The sequence below is a fragment of the Neomonachus schauinslandi genome, chromosome 6, assembly GCF_002201575.2.
Source record: "Neomonachus schauinslandi chromosome 6, ASM220157v2, whole genome shotgun sequence".
NCBI classification, from domain to species: domain Eukaryota; kingdom Metazoa; phylum Chordata; class Mammalia; order Carnivora; family Phocidae; genus Neomonachus; species Neomonachus schauinslandi.
The window spans coordinates 87,806,606-87,832,697 of record NC_058408.1 but is presented as its reverse complement, the minus strand read 5'-3'; the positions used below and the strand labels follow the sequence as shown (position 1 = coordinate 87,832,697).

At 35.4% G+C, this 26,092-nt stretch overlaps 1 protein-coding gene and 1 pseudogene across 1 annotated transcript in view; both read left to right on the top strand.

Moving 5' to 3' along the window:
• The window catches only part of IPMK (inositol polyphosphate multikinase), a 39,220-nt gene extending 21,634 nt beyond the window's left edge, over positions 1-17,586 (top strand). Inside the window, exons 4-6 of the mRNA XM_021699918.2 lie at positions 3,383-3,555; positions 15,158-15,239; positions 16,922-17,586. Of these exons, the coding sequence (XP_021555593.1) occupies positions 3,383-3,555; positions 15,158-15,239; positions 16,922-17,544 (878 nt within the window). The 3' untranslated portion in view covers positions 17,545-17,586. The remainder of the gene's footprint in view (positions 1-3,382; positions 3,556-15,157; positions 15,240-16,921) is intronic.
• A 5,926-nt stretch (positions 17,587-23,512) lies between these two features.
• The window catches only part of LOC110589374, a 58,807-nt pseudogene continuing 56,227 nt past the window's right edge, over positions 23,513-26,092 (top strand).

The window sequence follows — 26,092 nt, the reverse complement described above, 5'->3', positions numbered from 1 at the left end:
GCATGAAGTGGTGTATTTCTGAATACCTGGTAGTTATTTTCATGATCTTTACCTCAAAAAATTAATGAAATATAGAAATTCTGTGTATACTTCTCATAAATTAATAAACAATAGATTTATAGCCAAAGCCTCTTAAACTTAACTATGTGTCTAGTCAGTGTGACCTCTTGTAATGAGCTCCACGTATTTATAAAAAGTAGATGTCCTTTTATTTATTATACAAAAACCAAGAGTAGCCTTTACAGAATATCTCCTTAGATCTCAGTTTCACAAATGCCAGTCCTTTGACCTCTAGCAGACTAGCTTTATCAGAATCTGTTGTCCTAAATAGAGCTTTTCAGAATTTAAAAAAGTAAATCTAGTTATTATTCTTTCAATATTTATGATGTATACAACATACAAATATACACATGTATATGCATATATATGTAAAAATCACCTCTCTTCATTCAAAATCATATCTTGCAAGTTACATCATATTAAATAATCTTATCGTAATTATTTTCCAAACATCATATTAAAGTAGTTTATTTCCTTGACCTTGGTCAGAAGAGACTTAAAACTATTCCACATAGAACATTTATCTTATTCTTAGTCCATCCGATTTTTTGGATGAGTTTTAGAACATATTTTCTGTTTACCTGAAAATTAAAAATACTGCTCCATTCTATACCCAGAGGGGCCTCGCTGAAAAAGTGTCCTTTGTTATCCAGTCTGTGGCATTGCCTTACAATTGAAACTCCCCTGTAGTAAAATGCCTTTGAGCATTTAAATTACTGAATCTCAAGATTGACCTACTTTGAATGAAGCTCTATGCTAGCGAAATAATTTGCTAATAGCATTTTTCAGAGAGAATTAGTATTCAGACTTATCTCTAGTGATAACAACCTGTAAAAAAAAAAAATCAGTAAAGATTTCAGTGTTCAGATCATGCCCCATTTTCCTATTTACCTATTTCATTCAAAAGCACTTGTGGCAAAATGCTAGATATATGACATTATAGCCTTAAAAGTCTGCATCTCTAAAGCAGGTTTTGATGTTTATTTTTACAACTTAGAGGGAAGGATAGAAATTATAGTCTCAAATTCTTAATTTCACTTAAAAAAAATGTCAAGGCCAGGGGACTAAAAGAAAAACACTAAGCCAACTCAGTAGGCCTTAATTTAAGGGGTATTTACTTAAAGCTGTTAATAATTTAGCAGTTATTTGGTAATTCAAGTCATATATCACATATCAAGAACCTGAAAGTAAGGTAAAGAAAAACACATTTGGCTAGTTGAAATAAATGTCAAATAAAAGCCAAGAAGCTCAGGCCTGTTTACTGAAGGAACGACTCAGTTCTTACAGTGTTAGTGAGGCCAAACCCAAAGTCCCGCTGGGCAGTAGAAATGAGAAAAGCAAACATTCATTCATTCAGCAAACATTTATTGTATTCCTACTATATATGGGATTTGCATTTGTATTTTCCTTCTTCCCAAGAGGGGAGGAGGAAATAGAGATTTTATATTAAGATTTGTAATCTACTCTCACTTCTGGCATCTCTATCTTATTACCAAAAAACAGTTTATTGTTTGTTTTTAATCACTACCAAATTGGCAAGTAGAAAATAATAACCCTACACTGAGGTAAAGACGCTATGATACTTAGCTAAGTTCACTCACTATCTTTATACTCCCATACATCGCCTCACCTCAGGAAGACTTTTGGGGTCTCTTGAGTTATAAAATTAATGATACACTTGTGAATGTCAGTGATTTACCGTACTAGGTTCTAATTAGTCTTTTCTGATATTTGAAATATAAACCTTGTTACTGAAATTTTTACACAGCTATAGGAAAATGATGGATCTGTTTCCTTTACTTTCGCTCAAGGTAGCTGGAGATGGGAGGAGAGAATATGAAGGGGACTGTTCTATGCTGCTTTCTTCCCCATCTTCTCACCCCATCCTCTGGTTATCTTTTAAAGCACAGAAGCTTGGGTGGGTTCCAATTTCTTGATCAGGATATTCCCACTGTGCCATTACCTTTCACTGTCAACAGTCCTATGTCTGTGTCCAGACCTTTTGTTTTCTCTTGTTGAACATGTCTGCTTGTGAGAGTCCTTTTTTAAAATGTGTCATACTTCTTCCTGTGTGCCAGTGCTGGTTTCTTAGGGTGTAGTTTTTTGTCATATTTGGGCTTGACTTCACCTAGTTCTACAAAATCATGACCTTGCCCCCATCTTCCTTGATTAAGGAATAAAACTTACCTCTTTATTTCTTATCTCAAGGAAAAGATTTATGCCCCTTAAATCTGAGGGGCTTAAAACTTTCATAAGCTCTACCAGGTTTGTTCTCGCTTTTAGTTCAACACAGACTTCTTTGTTGTAATTTAATAACTATGCTTGGTGGGTCAAGGTAAAGGAAAAGAGGGTAAGTCTTCTTTTTTCTCTGGTGGCCTTTTTTTTAATTCATAGAAAATACATACCTTCTCTAACTTTGCTACTTTGGTAAAAAGCAGATAAAAGCTTTTCTGTTTTTGAGAAAAAGTTTTTGAGAGAAATGCTTTACATATTCATAACTGAAAATTATGATCTCAGTCAGAACTTTGGGAAGATTCTTTCATCAAGTAAAGAGAGAATTTCCTTCTTTCCTTTCCTTCCTTCCTTCCATCAAGTAAAGAGAGAATTTCCGTCAGTGTACCTAGACTTTACTTTCAAGCTAAGCTGTAATTAGTTCAGCTTCAGTATATAATAACTGGAACTTTTATAATCTTTTACTTGAATCTCCATTTATAATAGTTTTCTGTGGGAAGATGTATGCAGGATGCCAAAGTAGTTTACAGATGAGCTTTTGATGAATGCTTATATTCTAAGCAAGATATTTATTTTTCTTTTGCGACTAGTAAGACTAGAATATATATTTGGCAGTGACCATAATTTAGATTGATTTACATTTCTTAAACTATACTTCTGTTGTGTACTCTGTGGGAAGGATTTATTCCTATTACTAATTTTAAATGAAGATTTTTAAGAATTATTAAAATACTAAGAGATCTGCTAAGGCACAGATGACATAAAATGTATTCAAAAGGGGAATGCATTCTGAAACAGCTTTTGAAATAATCTCATTTTAATGTCCTTAGAAACCTTATATCTATCTCATCCTTTTGCTTATGATTGAATATTATTTAATCACTTCCTGCAAGAGTTTCTCTGTGATATTTATACTCGTTATAAATTTGTTGGTCATTTTTTTTTCAGATGGAGTAATAATAATTATTGACTCTGGATTTATTTTAATTTTTTTCTAAGTTTTAAGATTCCTCATATTGTTTTCCCCTGGCAGTTATCTGGGTAGTAATATGTTTGCTTATTACTAATTAAGGTTTTTCTTTAATAACAGATTTATACTTAAAACTGGAAGATGTGACCCATAAATTTAATAAGCCCTGTATAATGGATATAAAGATAGGGCGAAAGAGTTATGATCCTTTTGCCTCATCTGAGAAGATTAAGCAACAGGTCAGCAAGTACCCATTAATGGAAGAGATTGGGTTCTTGGTGCTTGGCATGAGGGTAAGAGTGATTATTGGTAACATTTCTCTTTACATGTTCCTCCCTTGAAAAATATAGATGTTAATTATACTTACATATTAGAAGATAATATATTTTGGATTTGGGTTGTCCATATCTCCCCAGTGCAGGCAGGGATTTTAGTCTCCTTTGTTCACTAATATATGGTCAGTGTCTGGAGTTATTCTGACACATAGTATATAATGAATGAATGAATGGCTGAACCACAAGACCGTGACTCTGGTAATTTTGTTTGTTTTTTTTTAAAGATTTTACTTATTTATTTGAGAGAGAATGAGAGAGAGCACATGAGAGGGGGGAGGGTCAGAGGGAGAAGCAGACTCCCTGCTGAGCAGGGAGCCCGATGCGGGACTCTATCCAGGGACTCCAGGATCATGACCTGAGCCGAAGGCAGTCGCTTAACCAACTGAGCCACCCAAGCTTAAGTTTAGGTGCAAAATAATGTGATAAGTAAATGTGATATTATTTATGATTTTTCCATGAGAAAAGGAATTAAGTTTATATATTCAGTTTTTTCTGTATTTTTAAAATAGAAAAGGGAAATTTAAAATTACGTTATTTCTTCAGACTGTATTTTAAAACAGTTGTTTTATTTGCTCATGATTCTGTAGGTTGACAGTTTGAGTTGGGTTCAGGTAGACAATTTGCTGATCTCACTTAGGGTCCCTCATATGGCTATGCTCATTTGATGACTCAGGTAGGGCTAGATGGTCTAAAATGACCTCACTGTCATGTCTGGGAGATCGTACTGTTGCCTGGGCCTTTTTCCCTGTGATCTCTCATGTTCCAGAAAGCTAGCTGGAGCTTCTTCATATTCCAAGAAGGCAAGATTGAGAGCTATAAGGTCTCTTGAAATCTACATTAGGAAGTCATTTGATGTCACATCTGTAGGACAAAGTATATCACAGGGCCAGCCCATATTGATAAGGAAGAGAAATAGACTCCGCTTCTGATGGTGGGAATAGAGAAGTCACAATATAAATAGCAGTGCACACAAGGATGGGAAGGCTTGTTGAGGCCATCTTTGCAAACAGTATGCCACAGTTAAGTAATGTGGAATAAAATCCTCTGAATAAATGGTATGCCTTCTAGATGTATGGAGGTAAAATTTGTATATATGATAAATGATTGCTTACCTATATAAGCATAATGGCCAGTTTTGAAATTCATCATGTAAGATGATATATATAGGTGTTCCTTTTGACTTTTAAACTGCAATACAGAAGTATTATAGATGAATTGTTAATGTGATGGTAATAACAGCACAGTTGAATTTGGTATTCTGATTATAAATAAAACCAAAGAAATGTTGTACAGTTATTTCATTTTAGAAAACTATAATTAATTGTGGGTATATGGTAAAGAAAAAAAAGGATAATGGAATAACGTTAAACAAGGAATAAATATCCCACAGGACTATAACTGGGCAACTATTTAAACCTTCACTATTGTCAGATCTCTCACGCTCCCACTTTCCTTCTCACTCTTAGCAGATGAATTTGCCTTCCGCCTCAGAAAAAATAAAAGCTATCAGACAGGATTTCCTTTAATTTTCTGCTAACAGATGTACAGACCTAACCTGCAAGTACTTTCATTCCTTCTTATTTCTTCCTGTCACATTGAAGAATTTTTCATCCTCTAGTCTAAGCGTAGCCCTTCCCTGTGTCCTCTGTACCTCAGTCCTACCACCTCTTCAGGAACCTAATACTATTGATTCTCTCTTGTTTTTCTTATATCTTCAACTTCTGTCTCTATCTACTGACTCTTTAACTTTGTTTTGAATATGTTCAAATTACTCAATGTTTTCAGTAACAAGACCTCAGAACCTGCCTTTACTGTGCTCTGCTCTCCAGCAGTGGATTTGACTTGCCTCCCCTTCGCAACTGAACTAGTTATTTCTATTGCGTTTCCACTCAGTGTTCTTTTATTTTTTTAAAAAAAGATTTTATTTATTTATTTGAAAGAAAGAGCGTGCATGTGCATCCTGCAAGTGGGGGGAAGGGCAGAGGGAAAGGGAGAGCGAGAGAGGGAATCTCAAGCTGACTCTGTGCTGAACTCGGAGCCTGACACAGGCTCGATCTCATGACCCTGAGATCATGACCTGAGCCAAAATCAAGTCGGACGCTTAACAGACTGAGCCACCCAGGCACCCCTCCAGTCAATATTCTTAAACTTATTCCAGTCTGGCTTCTGTTTGATCATCCCTCCAGATTTGCTCCTTACTAAGGTCCCTAAAGACCTTAACAATCTTCACTGTTACTAGGTCCAAATGACATTTTTCATTACTCACTTTACTTTGAAAAGCAGCTTTCAAAGCTAAGTCCTCCTTAAAACTTTTTCTCTTAGTGTTCATGACACCCTCTCCTGGCTGTTTCCTAAGACCACTTTGCAGTCATCTTTACCAGCTCATTTCTTTCTGTTTATTCTTTAAATGTTGAGGTATTCTGCTCAGTTCCATTTTACTCCTTTTTTCTTTCTGTTTCTTCCTAAGCAGTGTCTGTTGTTCTTAATTGGTTCATTTTCACTTACACTGGTAACACCCAAATGTGTATCTTCTGCCTCTGGTTTTTCTTTGCTCTCCTAATCTGACCTTTACTTGGATAATGTAAAGACATCTAGAATGAATACATTAAAAACTGACACACATCCTTTTTCAAACTAACAACCACAACAATAGTAACATCTCTATTATTCCCTATCCCAGTAAATGGCATCACCATACATACAGTTTTACAAAGGAGAAAACTTGTAGTACTATCACATCTCAGAACCATCCATCAGTTCTGTTGATCTTAATTCCCAAACATCTCTTGAGTCCCATTATCCCTTTCCAGACTCTAGTCTTAACTGATCTCTCAAGTTTAGTTTTGCTCTCTTCCAGTCTCTTCATCAAACATTGCAAAAGGTATATCTAATTAGGACATTACCCTATTTAAAAATTCTGCAGTGGGTTTCTCTTACCTTTAGGATACATATACAGAGGATAAATAAGACATTGTGTGATTTGGCATTCTTGGGGTATGTGGTTTACCCAGAGAAGTAGTTCTTCTGTTTGTATTTTTTTAATAATAACTTTATTGAGATATAATTTACATATCCTTCAATTCACTCATTTAAATATATGGTTCATTGGTTTTAGTATATTTGTGGAGTTGGGCGACCATCACCACATTCAACTTCAGAATATTTTTATCACCCTCAAAAGAAATGCCATACCTACTAGCAGTCACCCCTCTTTTTCTTCCAGTCTTTCAACTCCCCCTAGTTCTATGAAAATTATCTCTCTGATAATTCTGTTTTCATTTCCTTGAATATATATCCAGAAGTAGAATTGCTGGATCATGTGGTAGTTCTGTTTTTTAATTTTTTGAGGAGCCTCCATACTGTTTTCTGTAAAAGCTCTGGTGGCTTGATGCTGAGATGCTGAGTATAATTCCCAGGGAAGAAGTGTAATTCCTTTTTCCATATTCTGGCCAGTCCTTATTATTGCTTGTCTTTTTGATGATAGCCATTCTAACAGGTGTGAGGTAATGTCACTGTGGTCTTGATTTGTGTTTCCCTGAGATTAGTGATGTTGAGAACCTTTTGATGTTCCTGTTGGCTATTTGGATATTTTCCTTGGAAAAAATGTCTATTTAGTTCCTCTGCCCATTTTTTTAATTAGATTTTTTTCTATTAAATTGTATGAGTACTTTTATATTTTAGATATTACTCCCTTATCAAATACATGATTTGCAAATATGTTTTGGAACCACACTATTGTAGCCTTGGAGTAAGCTTTGAAATCAGAAATCGTGACAGCTCTAATTTTATTCTTCCTTTTTTCAAGATTGTTTTGACTAATTCTGGGTCCTCCTTAAATTTACACGTGAATTTTAGGATTAGGTTGTAATTGTCAGTTCCTGCAAAAAAATGCCAGTTCGGATTTTGGTGGCGATCATACTGGATCAATTTGTGTTCCTATTATTATTTTTTTTTTTTAAAGATTTTATTTATTTATTTGACAGAGAGAGACACAGCGAGAGAGGGAACACAAGCAGGGGGAGAGGGAACACAAGCAGGGGGAGTGGCAGAGGGAGAAGCAGGCTTCCCACCAAGCAGGGAGCCCGATGTGGGGCTCGATCTCAGGACCCTGGGATCATGACCTGAGCCAAAGGCAGACGCTTAACGTCTGAGCCACCCAGGTGCCCCTGTGTTCCTATTATTTTTGTACTCATAACTTCCTTTATACAATAGTTAACATATTGTTTAATTATCTGAGAAAGGATATGATTGAAGTATGAGATAATAAATGAAAATGATGTGAATATAGATTTACTTATACAATTCTAGGATATTAAAATTAGGAGATAAACCTTGAATTTTAATAGGAATAATGTTAAGGTTAAATTTTTCATAGTTTATTTCTTTGGAAGGTGGTAAATTCATTGAACTCTTTAGTCACAGTGGATTTATAGACTAATAATAGAGTTGGATAATTTGATCTTATTTTTTTTTAAACATTTTTATTTATTTATTTGACAAAGAGAGACACAGAGAGAGAGGGAATACAAGCAGGGGGAGTGGGAGAGGGAGAAGCAGGCCCCTTGCAAAGCAGGGAGCCCGATGTGGGGCTTGATCCCAGGACCCTGGGATCATGACCTGAGCGGAAGGCAGACGTTTAACGACTGAGCCACCCAGGCACCCCAGAGTTGGGTAATTTTAGAATTAATACTCTAAAGTTTAAAATTTCCCCCCAGGAAAGTCATGCCTCTAAACAAAAAAAAATCCCTTGATATCACTGACTAGACTGAAGTTTATCAAATATATCAAATGTTTAAAATATATTTAAATATTTTTCTATTGTGTTCAGCCAGTAGTAGAAGAGGTTTTGTGGGTAGAATAACTTGCCAATTCTCTGTGCTGACTTAGGATCTTTCTTGATTTTTTTATATTTATTTACTTATTTAATTTTTTTTTTTTTTTTGAGAGAGAGAGCGTGCGCAAGCAGGGGAAGGGGTAGAGGAAGAGAGAGAGAATCTTAAGCAGGCTCCATGCCCAGCGCAAAGCCTGACACGGGGCTCAGTCTCATGGCCCTGAGATCATGACCTGAACCAAAATCAAGAGTTGGATGCTTAACCTACTGAGCCACCCAGGTGCCTCTAGGAATTCTTTATATCTAATGACTTTCAGTAATTATACTATATTTCATTGATCCCAAGATGGTGTAGATGATAAGACTCAAAGAAAAATGAAATCTTGCCATTTGCAACAACATGGATGGAGCTAGAATGTAGTATGCTAAGTGAAATAAGTCAGAGAAAGACAAATACCATATGAGCTCATTCATATGAAATTTAAGAAAGAAAATAGATGAACATATGGGAAGAGGAAAAAGAAATAAAGGAGAGAGGGAAAGAAGCCATAGAGACTCTTAATGGTAGAGAACAAACTGAGGGTTGATGGAGGGAGAAGGGTGGGGGATGGGCTAGATGGGTATTAAAGAGGGCACTTGATGTGATGAGCACTGGGTATTGTATGTAAGTGATGAATCACTGAATTCTACTCCAGAAACCAATATTGCATTTTATGTTAACTAACTAAAATTTAAATTAAAAAAGAAAAGAAAATCTTTAAAAAAAAAAAAAAAAGATTAATTTTCAGGCACCTGGCTGGCTCAGTTAGTGGAGCATACAACTCTTGGTTTCAGGATTGTGAGTTTGAGCCTCATGCTGGGTGTAGAGATGACTTAAAAAATGAAAAAAAAATCTTTAAAAAATAAAAGACTCATCATTGATTTAATAACAAGATTTATTGAGATATGTGTTACAAAAGACATAGAAACAGAGTAGGGCCTATAAGAGCAAGGGAGTCAAGAGAGGAGGGTTATAGAGTGACTTTAGAAAAGATGGTACAGTTTTGGGCACCTGGGTGGCTCAGATGGTTAAGCGTCTGCCTTTGGCTCAGGTCATGATCTCAGGGTCCTAGGATCGAGTCCCGCATCGGGTTCCCTGCTCAGTGCAGAGCCTGCTTCTCCCTCTCCCTCTGTCACTCCCTCTGCTTGTGCTCTTCTGTCTGTCTCTCTGTCAAATAAATAAATAAAATCTTAAAAAAAAAAAAAGAAAAGATGGTACAGTTTTTCCCTGCTCTCTGAAAGTAGAGTGTTCCCATGAAACTTTCTGTAATCTGAAATGGCATCAAGTGAAAACTCAGTTACCATAATTTATATGGAAAAATTTTGAATGTTCCCACACCCAAAAAATAACCCCTCAGGTTTTTCTGATACCTTACGCTACATCTTGCTAATGGATGCACAAAATTCATCAAGATAAAGCACAGATACTCACAGACAGTTCAAAGGTATGGCAGCATGATGCTGGAATGCTGAGTGCAGTTCCCTGGGAAGCAGTTTGGTGGTTCTGTTCTTGCTGCTGGGGTTCCTGTTGCCTCTGTAACAGTTACTACAAAACAAAGGCTGAACACTATTTTCACTTTTTGTCTTTCTTTATAGAAGTGAAAATCCTCTTCGGACCTCTTTTGGTTAGCAAAAACGGATACTAATGTAGTTCTTTCGTAAAAGTAAAGTGGCGTCACACAAACTTGAAAAGCAGGTGATACCTGTCTTTTGAACTGGCAACAAGGGAAAGTAACAGGTAGAAAATTGAGAAGTAGAGCATATTGTGAAACAGGAGTTTATGTAAGGTGACTGAAACATACTGTATATAGGTAGGTGGGGTGTATATTAAAGTATCAGACTTAAGAGAAGTTAGTATATCAGCAGCCTGCTTTAGGACTTACTGGTTTTTGAAATAGTGTCCTTATGGATTGACTATTGTATACATTTTTGTTTAATTTTCCAGTTTTGTATTCTGAAAGCAAAAGCTATGTAATTACAGGAATTTATTATATTTATTAGCTAAAAGTAACTAAAATGTAGTTTGTAGAAATTTACCTAAAATTTCTTTAAAACATAATTCGGGGCTCCTGGGTGGCTCAGTCGTTACGTGTCTGCCTTAGGCTCAGGTCATGATCCTGGTGTCCTGGGATCAAGCCCCGCCTCAGGCTCCCTGCTCAGCGGGAACCCTGCTTCTCCCTCCCCCACCCCCTCTGCTTGTGTTCCCTCTCTCACTGTGTCTTTCTCTGTCAGATAAATAAATAAAATCAAAAAAATAAATAAATAAAACATATAATTCAAGACTTTAAATGATTTAATTTTCAGATGTTCCAGTATATTTTTGGCAACAGCTTAAAGTTTTGACATACTTTTTGGAGAGAAGTACCTTTTCTTAATCACTGGTTCCTAGTTACTTGAGGAAAAGATTCTTCTCTTTTGGTATTTATTGATCACATCGTCTAAAGATCAGACTCTGTATATCTTTTTTTCTTTATAGTAATGGATGATAGTAACCTTTCAAATTTGAATTGACTTAATAGGAAAGGTGTTTTGCTAAAGATATTTGTATTTGTTTGCCTCAGACGTAAGTTCATATAAAATGAGCAACTCCTGTGGTGAAATATAATCCAGGAAGTGCTAGAACTTCCTTTTGCTTGTTTTTTGTTGTTGTTTTGTTTTTTGTTTTTGTTTTTAAGTAGGCTCCACTGACAGAGCCAGCCAGGCTCCCCAGTTTTTGCTCGTTATTCTGCCCTACTCATGTCTCCCAGCTTTCCTTTCCATTAAAAAAATTCTTTTTTTTTTTTTTTTTTGCTACATATTTAGATGTTTTCAAGGTTGGTGTGTAACTTTTGATTTACAAATATCTTTGCTGCTGACCAAGACTGGGCAGTCGGTAGGGATGGAGAAATTCTCCTATCTCTTCCCATTCCAGTGTTAACTGTAAAGTAGAAATAGAGGAAGAGAGAATATCAGTAAAGGAGTTCCACTAAAACTATTTAACTTTAGTCTGTATGTGAAATTTAGATTCTCATATGTGAAATATAATTTAGCTCAGATAAGTACACCCCTGAATTAGTAGAATAGGTTTTATTTTGAAAATGATGGTTTTTTGGTACATTTTCTAGTGTTCACATAACTGTGTATTTGAAAATTCTTCTCATATTTTTGTATTAATTTATTCAGATTATTAATTTTCTCAATTTCATCCTTTTTTATTGCAATATAATTGACATACAATATTGTGTAATTTTAAGGTGTACAACATGTTGATTTGATACATTTATATATTACAGTATGGTTACCACCTTAGCATTAGGTTAGCTAACACCTCTATCATATTGGAAATTCTCTTTTATTTAATTAATTTGTTTATATTTTTCAAGAATCCTCTTTTAAACCTATTTATGTGTATAGAGAACATGAGTGGTTTTTTTAAAACACATTTTGGATATACTTAACTGTTCTTACAAAAATAATTTTCCTGTAGCCAAATGTAATTTTTGATGTTTATAAAGTGCCTTCTTCCATTCATAGTAACACTTTGCCCAGTGATAAACTGTATTTCTTCAATAGGCAATATGTATGTGTATGTTTAAGAACATAGTTGTAACTGAACTTTTTCAGTTAAGTATAGCATTTGAAATAGATGGTAATTAGCTATAACAGACTAAAAGGTTTAAAATATCAATTCCTAAATCAATATATTCTTAATGCTTCTTAAAAGTACTTATTTAAGGGGTGCCTGGATGGCTCAGCCGGTTAAGCGTGTGACTCTGGTTTTGGCTCAGGTCATAATCTCATGGGTCATGAGAATGAGCCCCAAGTGGGGCTCTGCACTCACCGGGGAGTCTGCTTGAGATTCTCTCCCTGTGCCCTTCCACCCACTCATCCATGTGCTCTCTCTCTCTCTCAAGAATAATAAATCTTTAAAAATATATATATTTATTAAAATTTGAGAAGGTACATTGTTGTATGCTTCAAACTCCAGAAAGTATAGAAACATACACAGTGAGAATTCACCTTCCACAGAGGATGTTATATTTTTTCCCCAGTGTATCCTTCCAGAGATATTTTTAACATATACAAATACTGCATATATGTGTTATTTTATCATAAAACCTCCTTTGAACACGGTTTTGTATCTTGCTTTTTTTTTTCCATTTAACGTATCATAAAGATCTCTCCACAGTGGCACACTGTTATTATACCACAATTTCACCAGCTCCCTTTGATTGTTTCCAGTCTTTTGTATTACAAATAATGTTAAAAATGAGTAAACGAGACCTACCTCGTTTCACCAGTATGCAAGTGTATTTATGGGACAAGTTCCTAGAGGGGAATTGCTGGGCTTATATGCATTTATAATTTTGGTAGATATTGGCAGTTTGCCTGATACAGAGCAGGGGTTTTGAACCAGGGGCAGTTTTGTTCCAGGGAGACATTTGGCAAAGTCGGGGACACTGATTTTTCACTATTTGGGGGAGAGCCATGCTCCCTCCCTATGTTTGAGAGCTGTTTGATTTATGTGAACTGTTAGGTCCTTTATTCATTTTCCAGTAAGAGTAATCATGCCCTTTGTTCATTATATAAATTTTGAATGCCTTTTCTCTGTGTCTATTTGTCTTTTGATTTCTGCTTGGCAAAAACACTATGAACATTTTTTTTTTTTAAAGATTTTATTTATCTGACAGAGACACAGCGACAGAGGGAACACAAGCAGGGGGAGTGGGAGAGGGAGAAGCAGGCTTCCCGCTGAGCAGGGACCCCAACACAGGGCTAGATCCCGAGGACCCTAGGATGATGACCTGAGCTGAAGGCAGACGCCCAATGACTGAGCTGCCCAGGTGCCCACTATGAACATTTTTAAAAACATATTGTATATGAAGGAAATTTCTGAGTTTTGGTTGGAAATGCCTTCCTTAGTATCAATTATTCAAGGATTCTTCCATCTTTGTGGGAACACTTTTATCATTTCATTTTGTGCATTTTGATATTTGATGTATTTGGAATTTATCCTGGTATAAGGTATAAATACAACTTACTTTTTTCCAGATCACTACCTAAAGACACTATCACTATTTATTAAATTATCTGTCTTTTTCTACTGATTTAAAATACTGTTATCACATACAAACTTCTCATGTATTTGAGTCTAAAGATACGTTTTAATGAAATCAATATCTTGGAGATATCTGCACTCCTATGTTTATTGCAGCATTATTAATGATAGCCAAGATATGGAAACAATCTAAGTATCACCTACAGATGAATAGATAAAGATGTGGTTTGTGTCTACACACACACACACAATGGAATATTATTCAGCCACAAGAAAGAAGGAAATTCTGCTGTGCAACAGTATGGATGAACCTGGAGGGTATTTCGCTAAGTGCAGTAAACCAGACAAAGAAAGACAAATGTGTGGTACCACTTATATGTGAACCAAAAAAAAAAAAAAAACCAATGTCATGGAAACAGAATGGTGGCTCCTAGGAGCTTGGGGAGGGGGAAATGGGGAGATGTAGGTCAAAGGGTACAAACTTTCAGTTACAGGATGAGTAAGTTCTGAGGACCTGATGTACAGCATGGTGACTATAGTTAATAATACAGTACTGTATACTTGAAATTGGCTGGGAGTAGCTCTTAAGCCTTCTCACCACACATGCACAAAAAATGAGTAAACTGTGAGGTAATGCATGTGTTAATTATCTTGATCTTAGTAATCATTATACAGTATGTATGTATAGCAAATAATCATGTTGTATACTATATATAATTGTATTTCTCATATGTGCCTCAATAAAGTTGGAAAATATAAATAAAATGTGTTTTAATATCTAGTAGGATGGCAAGGCTATTCCCTCATTATTCTTACTTGGATTTTTCCTGCCTGTTCTTGTTTTTCTTAATATGAACTTCAGAATTAGCTTGTATGATTAAAAAAATTTGTTTTATTATAATCTCATTTTAGTTGTTGATTAAGTAGAATTGATATCTTTTATGATGTTGAGTTTCCTCTCTGAGAACAGTGGGTGTTCTTAGGAATGTTTTAAAGATATCTTTTTATAGACTTACACTTATTTAGTTTATTTCTCTCTTTTATTTTTTTGTTGTTGCACTTGTAAATGGGGTCTTGCATTACATATTCTGATTATTTGTAAATATGAAAGCTTATTTCTGTGTACCAATTTGTACTCGGTCACCATTTCAAGTTCTTATTGTTTGTATTTTTCAGTTGATTTTCCAATACACAACCATTATCTAGAAAGAGTAATATTTTTATCTCCTTCATTCCAAGTTATTATACCCTTTCTCTTGTCTATTTATATTTGCTAGAAATTCCAGAACAATATTAAATGGATGATAAAAAAACATTGTGGTAGAATACTTTTTCTGAAAGCTTCTTGTATTTTAGGACAGATGTTTCCTTATTTCCTTTTTAAACTTGATAACTTTTGGTGGATTGATGTCGCTAATTCTTTCATATTGGAAATATTCATCAGTCTTTTTAAAGAGTTTTCATCAATAGAGGATGTAAATTTTTTAAATGCCTTTTCAGCATCCATTGATATGATATGATTTTTTTCTTCTTAAATCTATTAGAATGAAATATGAGTAGATCTTCCCATCTTTAACTGTCCTTGCATTGCTGGGTAAACCCCACATGGTCAAGGACGATTAGTTTTTAATATTCAGTGCTTTTTCTCACAGGTTTACCATGTTCATTCTGACAGCTATGAGACACAAAACCAGCACTATGGGAGAAGCTTAACAAAAGAAACTCTAAAGGATGGTAAGGATTGAAAAACCTATTTCAATACTTTTATTACTGCACAGTTATCAAAACAATTCTAAAGTAATTTCAATCTTAATTCTTTGGTATAATGATAGTATAATGACTCAATCCATAATAAATAAACATAAATCCTTAAATTTACACAATTGAATTATTCATAATCCCTGGTTTATAATACACCAAAACCAGGGATCCATGAATGCCTTCTTTTACATTTTAGCACATTTCTTATTTATTATTATACATAAAAAAAATAATGAACATCTGTGAACCAGCCATATAGTTCAAGTCCTGAAACTAGAGGTTGTCTTTCAAATCCTAGGATGTAAATCATAGTGTATTAAAACTGCTTTTTACATAAGAGACTTTAAAGTATGTATTGTTGTATGTAATGTATTTTTATCAAAATCTCCCATGTCTAGTTTAGTTGTATATTATAAGCTTCTAGAATTACAAAATAAATAAATGGCATTAGAAGTAGTTTAAAGTCAGTTAACATACATACCTCTAAAATAGTTATAGCCAAGCTATTACAAAAGCAATGAGACCTTAATAGATTTCTGGAAATAATATTCTATTAAGAAGTTTATTCTTAGCTTTGCCTAAGATGGGAAAGAGCTTATATGTAGTGTAATAGTTTGAAGAAAAATTTTAATTTTTTTTAAAGACTTTATTTATTTGACAGAGAGAGAGAGCAAGAGCAGGAACACAAGCAGGCTTCCTGCTTGGCAGGGAGCCCCATGTGCGGCTCGATCCCAGGACGCTGGGATCATGACCTGAGCCGAAGGCAGACACTTAACGACTGAGCCACCCAGGCGCCCCCAAAAATTTTAATTTTATATATAGAAAACAAATATACACAGTGTGATCTTAACAGTATTTGCCTTGGTTTACTTAACCAATAGCAGGTAATATTCAGATTGGCTCTTTATTAAAATATTTTGCAGGCTAATGTGAATATATGTCTTTAGCAATTTCTGTCCCAGAGTGGGGGAGCAAACTATTTAAGAGCAGAAATGAAATTATATATGCCCATAAATTCTCAAATAGGATAAAATAGGCATAAATAACTTTAAAAGAGGGTTAATAATCTGATCGGTTAAAACATGTAAAAGTCTCAATTTTGAATAACATATTCAACCTGGGGTAGTATTGATCCCCAAAGTGAGCTTAACTTTTGTGAAGACTGATTTAATCAATATTATTAAGAACAGGAAGAATTTATTATAGTTATGATTTGGTGTTTTGGTAATGGGCTGTTGATGCCATTACACGTAGTTGTGATTTGACTGTAGGTTTTAGATTAGCTCTTGAATGTGATTTTCTAACAAGTAATCTTAGTAAAAAATAAATCCCTCACACTGGCAAATGAAGCAAATCTTGGAATCACATTCCTAAAGAGAATAGAGAGAGAACTAAACTACCAGTCTTTGTGTAATAATTTTTTAAATCTAAATAGTATATTTCACTTTACATAAGTGTCATTTTCTAGTAAAAGAATCTTCACTAGAAATTAAGTTGCGGCCCAGGTTTCTATGTCTTGACTAGAATTTTGCCTGTTCAGCCAATTGCAAGGGGTAAAGGGAAGAAATTGATGAATTGTATCTAAGATGAGTTTATTTCCCACATGATAGCTAGTTCATAATTTCATTATAATCCTAATATTTTCTTGTTTATAGGAGTCTCCAGGTTTTTTCATAATGGATTCTGCTTAAGAAAAGATGCTGTTGCTGCCAGTATTCAGAAGATTGAGAATATTCTGCAGTGGTTTGAAAATCAGAAGCAACTTAACTTTTATGCAAGTTCATTACTGTTTGTTTATGAAGGTTCATCTCGGCCAACTCCTACAAAATCGAATGACAGAACTTTGGTAGAAAAGTTTTTGTCCAAAGGGCAGCTGTCAGACACAGATGTACTGGAGTACAATAATAACTTTCATGTGTTAAATTCCACAGAGAATGGAAAAATAGATGCTTCAGTAGGCAAAAGCTTGTCCAAGATGTATGCTCGTCACAGAAAAATGTGTTCAAAAAAGCATCACAGTCAGACTTCATTGAAAGTTGAAAATATAGAGCAAGACAATGGGTGGAAAAGCATGTCACAGGAACATTTAAATGGAAATGTACTCTCCCAACTGGAAAAAGTTTTTTATCATCTTCCCACTGGTTGCCAAGAGATTTCAGAAGCAGAAGTGCGAATGATAGATTTTGCTCATGTGTTCCCTAGCAACACAATAGATGAGGGATATGTTTATGGGCTGAGGCATTTAATTACCGTACTGCAAAGTATTTTAGACAATTGAATCCTTTGCTGCAGTCTTCTTAAGGGAAGGAGCAATCAAGAACAGCAGTCAGTATCTCTGTACTTGTAAAGCTATGTAAAAAAATTTATATTGTGAGTCTACATTTTGTCTTTATACTTTTGGTAGAAGGGTTATCTTTTTATAATCTTACTCAGGAAAACTAATTATTTGTTCATTAGAAAACTATGAAGAATAAAGAAAGAGGAATCTTAAGCAGGGAATGTGGTGGTACATGGCTTAAACATCTGTTTGGCTGAAGCAAACTGCAAACCATTATTCAGCCATTAAGAGTTAATTTAGCTTTCTGTAGCCAATTTGTCATGAAATCTCTGTCCACCCAACCTTGACAATGAGCCATATCTAAACTCATTACATTATTAGAACACTTTTAAAAATCTAGAAAGCACAGGTTGATGTCCTTAGTATTACTATGTGTGTATGAAGTTACTAAAACTGGAGAAAATTCTACTTCAGAACAGTTAAGTACTGTTCAGGTTTTATATTAAAAGTTCAGACCAGCATATCAAAAGGTGCTTCTTAGTAAAGCGATTTAGAATTATTGCATTCCAAAAGCAGATTTTCTCTTTAATTTCCATTAATATGCATATTTCAATATATTATACTTCATAAGAAAGATAATTGAACAACAACAACAACAAAAATCTTGAAATTAAGGTCACTAAATAGTCTTGCCAGGGTTAGAAGAGAGAAGTTATTTGCAAGGAACAAAATGGTTTTCTTTTAAAATCTTTCATTGATGTGAAATTGGAATATATATTTACTACATTGTGAAAAGTGCTATAAAGTGCTATAATACCTTTTCCTCTTAACTGCAACTTCAAAAGGTAGATGATTGTAGCTTTGTCTTATTTCTCCTTTAAATAGCTTTTGAGAATTTTCTCATTTAAAATTCATGTATTTATATGTCCCTATTTAGTTCAGCAGTAGTATAAATATATGTTGCTAAAAAGTGTTTCTCAGAATTCTAATAAGTAGTGAAGGACACCATCCAGTATTGTGTTATCAAAAATACTACGTGTAAATTAGTGCATCTCTCTGAGTTTGGCGCATATCTAAATCCATGCTTCTATTTCACTGTTACTCAAAACAGTTTTATATCCTATTCCAGAGAGAAATTATGATTTAATTTTGTGATAGGTGGGGGAATGCTATTTTTCCTGGAAAAATTAGATTTTTAAGTATTATGTGTTTCATATTTACCACCTTTTTTAAAAAAATAACTAGTTATTGAAAACATTTAAAACTTTGAAATTAAATTTACAAATATGTTAGATATTTATGAAAGCATTACTTGCACTTTGATTTACTAATAACACATCTAAGTAGTTAACAGTTTTGTCATATTCCTGGAAAATGTTTTAGATTTGTGGCCTGTTGGACTTTTCCCCCCTCCTTACCCCCTAGAATTACAAATTAAAGTTTTAAATCTAAGCAGTTTTTTTTGGTGAGGAGGAAAGTATCACAATTTTATGTTTATTCACCTTCCCAACCTCTCTAAGTGTACTTTGCAAATATCTGAGCACAGACAGAAGTACCAAATGCTCTATGAATTCTATGCTTAGCAAATTATTAAACCTGAATTACTTTAAAATTCATATACATTTTGGGGTGCCTGGGTGGCTCGGTTGTTATGTGTCTGCCTTCAGCTCAGGTCACAATCCTGGGATCCTGGGATTGAGCCCCGCATTGGGCTCCCTGCTCAGCGGGAAGCCTGCTTCTTCCTCTCCTCCTCCCCCTGCTTGTGTTCCTGCTCTTGCTATAACTCTCTCTGTCAAATAAATCAATAAAATCTTTTTAAAAAATTAACATACATTTTGTTATAGCAAAATTTCTTATTTTAATTTTATTTAGAGTCAGTGTAAGTATTTTTCACAGAGACTTCATATTTTTCTCTACTGCCTAAATGGGTATTGGCTGTAGCTTTTTTTGTGGGGATGGATTTCAAGTCCTAATAGTCAAACATTTTTTAATTTTACTTTTTTTCTCCTACAATATAGACTTTTGTTGTTGTTGTTGTTGTTATTTGGACAGTAGTTCAATAAGTCTTTAAGCTCAGATAATTAACAATTTTGAGTCTTTTAACGAGAGGCTTTTTTGTATGGGATGGTATCAGCCTATGCACAATGAATTTAATAAATTTAAGTATTACCAGACTTTTTGCACATTTTAGCTCAATAAAGTGTGAATCAGCTTTCTAGATTTTCTTTATCCATATTTGGAAATACAGTTTTGTAAAAATCAGTCTTACCTTTTTGATACAGTAGATCATCTTTGGTTTTGTTTTAATAAAACAAGCGCTTTTATCTTTTGTTTTTCAGGGAAAGGATTAACATTTAATTCTGTTTGTTTACATTTTTATCACTGTTATCCAATGCCCATTTTATGTTACTTTATAAGTAAGCTTACATGTCACAGAATAAGTATCTGTTTATGTAATCTACATGTGAATATTTTACTGTCTAGCCCAGTCATTTAACATTATGCTGATATTTACCACTGCGGGGAAGAATGATCACTATTCACCAAGCATATTTAAATATGTACATCTTTAAGAAATAAGCATAATAAGGATAATAGTTTGGGTTAATAGGATTATCATAGGTTTTTTTCCCCTAGGAAACATAAATAATGATTTTAGTGTATTTCTTATGGAATGCACTCATGAAAAGGACTTTAAGAAATTGTGGATAGTGAGTAATACATTTCTCTAATAAAAATTTAAATTGTATAATAGTTTTATAATAAAGTACACTAATTGATATTTTAATATGGATGGAAGTTGTGTAGATGCAAATAAATTAAAAATTGATAAATGCTAAATATTTTATCTAAATAGTTTTTCAAGAAACAGTTGTGAAAATGTGTATATTAAGTGGCTCTAACATGGAGCTAGTGGTATTTTCAACTCAGTATTCATTATTCTTTGTTTCATGTGTCTAGAAAGTTCATACTTAGTATGCCTCTTTACACTACAATTTGCTATTGTGGGGCTTTAGATTGGGTTCAACTGAATAAGAACTTTTTTTCTGATTTTGAGTGTAATTTATTATTTTATGATTTCTAAGACGTTCATATCTCTATCATGTCTATTAAATTGATAATATAACTTAAAAGGATTAATTTTCAGAGATATTTCAGTTGTAATTTTCATATTTCATGCAACTGAAAACATTTGTTTCTAGGATTTGGAATATTGTAGAAAATACAGGATGAAAGAAAATGGTATGAAACAATTTTATTTGTGAAATTACAGAAATTTTGTCCACTGTTTTTAAAACATTGTCATCATTTTAATACTCTCTTAGCAGTTAGACATTTGATACTTTAAAACTTGATTTGCTCTTAAAATTGTTTACAATGCTTTGTAATAATCTTCCTTATCCAGTGCCTTTAACCTTGATTTGATATGTTTATAGCCTCAGTTATCATTCCACTACATCCTATAATATTTTTATAGCCTAGACAGCAGTTTCTTTTAAAAAGACATGTTAATTTGATCATGTAAAGAGATAGCAATTGTCTGTCAATGCTTTGGGAAGACAAGTAGAGTTGCCTATAGGCCAGGCTTCTTAATTCATTCAAAAATATTTAGTGGATGTCTACCATGTGCCCAGCATTTTTGGCCCCTGAATATACAGTTCAGACAAAGCCCTAACCATTTTCTGCATTCTATCTAGATGGGGTGGGTTTGGGGACCGAATTAAAGGAGAGATACAGAAAAATATGCATTTAACAATAATAAAGTTAACTAGTATTTGAGTTTGTGTAAAGATAAGGAAATGATTATTGAGCTGAGATGAAGCAACTGACAATATGTTAGGTTAAAAATAATACTTTGCAGCATTATAACCTCTATTTGACTCTTGAGTTCAGGTAGTAATTATAGATAGGATAAAAAGGCCTTAATTTTTCACTTTTCTTGCTGGTAAAGGTACGTTTATTTTTAGGCTGTCCATTTTAGAGTAGTGTTTTAACAGAACATTACTGTGAAAAACATTCCATTACATATTCACAAGCAAATTACTGCACATTTTTAAAATTGGGTTTTACAATTTAGTACAAATACTTTAGGCCTCAGTCTCATCTTCAAACCACTGGTATTTTAAGTTTGGCAATGAATATGAAATTTTTGACTTACGGAGTGACTATATTGTTACTAAAAGTGCTTGCTAATATTTTGGGATGGAGTCTCCGTTTTCTTGATGTTTTAATTCTTGTTACTTATGTTGATAGTGTCAATAAGAGGAAATAGCATTCGTGTGAGTAAATAGAGTATACTTTGAAAAATTTTATATTTTAATTGTTAAACTTTGTCATCATTGGATTAAATTTTGGCCTGGTGTTCACTTATAATATATGTTAACAAGTTTAATTATGAAGTGAAATAGTTTCAAGTATGATGTGTAATGCACCTGCATATAAATGAAATTGGCGTGCACAAAGACACTTTACTATAGGGAGTTGTACTGGAAGATTTATGAAAGCATGTGAAATTGCACCTAAAATTGTATTAGTGACTATGCTAAATTTATTGTACTTGATGAATGAATGTATTTAGTGTAGTCAAAGTTACTTTGGTTTTAAATGTCTATACAATGTCTTTTTTTTAATGTGTTTGTAATTTGTAGTATTGATGGGGGTATTCTTGGACTGCAGGGGTTATTGTCAATGTGTGATTTGTGTTTTTATTTTATAGAATCATCTAATGTGATATACTGATTTTTATAAGTGATATTTAGATAATTCTAATAACTGTATATTTGACAACCTATTAAAATGTTTTGCATTGGAGCTTTTCATTAATTGTAATATGCTAACAAACTCATGGTAATTTAAAAATAACTCATTCAACAAATATTTGAGTGCATGTTATGTACCAGAAACTACAGGAATCATAGGGATTCAAGGATGATTAAGACAATCTGTTAACAGAAAAAACCAAAAACATGCATTGCAAATGAAAAAGTATGTAAACTTTTTGCCTGAATATTTTTCTATGAGATATACTAAAATCTTTGGAATCAACCTTATAGGAGAAGTGGACTATAGGATAAACAAATTGACTTGGCTGTGAAAATACATACTATAATTGTAAAACTTCAGAAGTGGGTAAGATAGTTTTGCCTGTATTTGAAGATTCATGAATCAGCTACTTAATCAGTGACCTAATTATTTTCATTCATTAATTAAAAAGGGTACTATCAAACACATACCGTATATTAGGCACCATATTTGGCTTTGGAGATTTTGAAAAGTTGCATAAGAGATTCAGTACATGTTCTCAAGATATGTACTCTCTGGTAGAAAAAAAACTATAAATATGGGATAAAATATTATTGGGGCTATGACTGATACTTAACCAATATCCAGCAGAGCTGTGAAAGAGAAGAGTCAGTTCTGATAAAATGCAACAGGAAGCTTCATTGCAATTGTGAGTCAAGGCTCCAGAAAGCTATACAGCATTCCTTTTTTATGCCTGCTACTGTGAACTGTGGGAAGGAGCAATACTATATGAAGTAGTTTCTTAAGATTGGCTGCCTAGGGAGGGGGGAAAGATGGTGGAGGAGTAGGGAACCCTATTTCAACTGGTCCCCGGAATTGAGCTGAATATCTACCAGACCACTCTGAGCACCCACGAAAACAGCCTGAGATGTAAGAAGATCTGGATCTCTACAAACAGAATATCGCAGGCCGTTGCTTTTGAGGTAGGAAGCGGAGAGCCGTGATTCTGCGGGCTTATCGGAGGATAAACGGCAGTGGGAGGGAGCCTGGACGTGGGGATCCTACACTGCCGGTGAGTGACAGCCTCGCGCGCTGCGGTCGGGGCACAGACTCGCAGACCAGTAGCGGCAGGGAAAGGACTTTAGGGCAGCCCCCAGGGTGGAAAACCGGACCAGTGGGGTCGTGCACATGCGAACTGCAGCACCCCGGACAGAAACCCGGAGCGATGGTCGTGCCTAGGCGAACTGCAGTGTCCGAGACAGAAACCCGGTGCGCCGGGGTCCCACCGGTGAACGGCAACCTCCGGGGTGGAATCCCCGAGCGGTGGAGTGGTGCGCCCGCGAACTGCAGTCCCCAGGACAGAACCCCAAGCGGTGGAGTCGTGCGCATGCGCGAACTGGGAGCGGCTAGCGGTTTTAGAAGCACAAAGGGCAGAGAGGAGCCCTGACCTGGAGGCAGGACTGGGAGCGCTGCGGAGGGGCGCACAACCCAGGACGCTGCAGTCTATAGCAGCACAGACACAAACGGAGACAGTGTGGCCTGGAGAGCTCACTGAAGAACAGACTGAGGTCTCTCTGCTCTGAGGCAGAGGGTTGGAAACGGTCTCTTCTGCTCTGACTCGCGGAAGAGATGCGGAAAGCCGCCAGGGAAAGGCGCCAGAGAACAAAAGCCCCAAAGACTGATTCCCGCTGAGCCCATCCCCTGCCACAGGGCGCAGGGCAACTCCGTCCAAACTGGGTTGCCTGAGTAACAGCGCGGCAGGCCTCTCCCCCAGAAGACAGGATGGGCAAAACAAGAGGCCAACAACCCTAAGGTCCCAAGAAAACAGGTGCATCTTGCTTGGGTTCTGGTCAATAATTTGGACTCTATACATTCCCTCAAACACCCATCAACAGAATGACTAGGAGGAGGAGCCCCCAAAACAGAAAAGACTCAGAGATTATGACTTATGCTGCAGATTTACAAATGGATGCAGATATAACCAAGATGTTGGAGATGGAATTCAGGCTAGCAATTGTGAAGACAATGGCTAGAATGGAGAAATCAATTAATGGCAACATAGAGTCTCTAAGGGCAGAAATAAAAGGTGAATTGGCAGAACTTAAAAATGCTATCAATGAGATCCAATCCAATCTAGATAATCTAACAGCTAGGGTAACTGAGACAGAAGAGAGAATAAGCGATCTGGAAGACAGTATAATAGATAAAAAGGGAAAAGAGGAGGCCAGGGAAAAACAACTCAGAATCCATGAAAATAGAATCAGAGAAATAAGTGACACCATGAGGCGTTCCAATGTCAGAATCATTGGAAACCCGGAGGGAGTGGAGAGAGAGAGAGGGCTAGAAGATGTATTTGAGCAAATCGTAGCTGAGAACTTCCCTAATTTGGGGAGTCACACAAACATTCGAGTCCTAGAGGCAGAGAGGACCCCTCCTAAGATCAAGGAAAACAGGCCAACACCCCGGCATGTAATAGTAAAACTTGCAAATCTTAGAACCAAGGCAACCATCTTAAGGGCAGTTAGGGGGAAGAGATTCCTTACGTACAGAGGGAGGAACATCAGAATAACGTCAGACCTATCCACAGAGACCTGGCAAGCCAGAAAGGCCTGGCAAGACATATTCAGGGTACTAATGAGAAGAACATGCAGCCAAGAATACTTTATCTGGCAAGGCTTTCATTTAGAACGGATGGAGAGATGCAGACCTTCCACCACCGGCAGAAGTTGAAAAAATATGTGACCACTAAGCCGGCCCTGCAAGAAATATTAAGGGGGGTTCTATAAAAGGAGAAAGACCCCAAGAGTGATCTACAACAGAAATTTACAGGGACAATCTATAAAAACAATGTCTTCACAGGCAACATGATGACAATTAATTCATATCTTTCAATAATCACTCTCAACGTGAATGGCCTAAACGCTCCCATAAAATGGCACAGGGTTGCAGATTGGATAAAAAGACAGGACCCATCCATATGCTGTCTACAAGAGACTCATTTGAAACCTAAAGAGACATCCAGACTGAAAGTGAAGGGATGGAGATCCATCTTCCATGCCAGCAGACCTCAAGAGAAAGCTGGGGTAGCAATTCTTATATCAGACAAATTAGATTTTAAACTAAAGTCTGTAATAAGAGACACAGAAGGACACTATATCATTCTTAAAGGGTCTATCCAACAAGAAGATCTAACAATTGTAAATATCTATGCCCCTAACATGGGAGCAGCCATCTACATAAGCCAACTGTTAACCAAAATAAAGAGTCATATTGATAACAATACATTAATTGTAGGAGACCTCAATACTCCACTCTCAGCAATGGACAGATCATCTAAGCAGAAAATCAACAAGGAAACAAGAGCTTTGAATGATACATTGGACCAGATGGACCTCATAGATATTTACAGAACATTCCACCCTAAAACAACAGAATACTCATTCTTCTCGAGCGCACATGGAACTTTCTCCAGAATAGACCATATACTGGGTCACAAATCAGGTCTCAACCGATACCAAAAGATTGAGACTATTCCCTGCATATTCTCAGACCACAATGCTCTAAAACTGGAACTCAATCACAAGAAAAAATTTGGCAGAAATTCAAACACTTGGAAGCTAAAGACCACTCTGCTCAAGAATGTTTGGGTCAACCAAGAAATCAAAGAAGAACTTAAACAATTCATGGAAATCAATGAGAATGAAAACACATCGGTCCAAAACCTATGGGATACTGCAAAGGCGGTCCTAAGGGGGAAATACATAGCCATCCAAGCCTCACTCAAAAAAATAGAAAAATCCCAAAT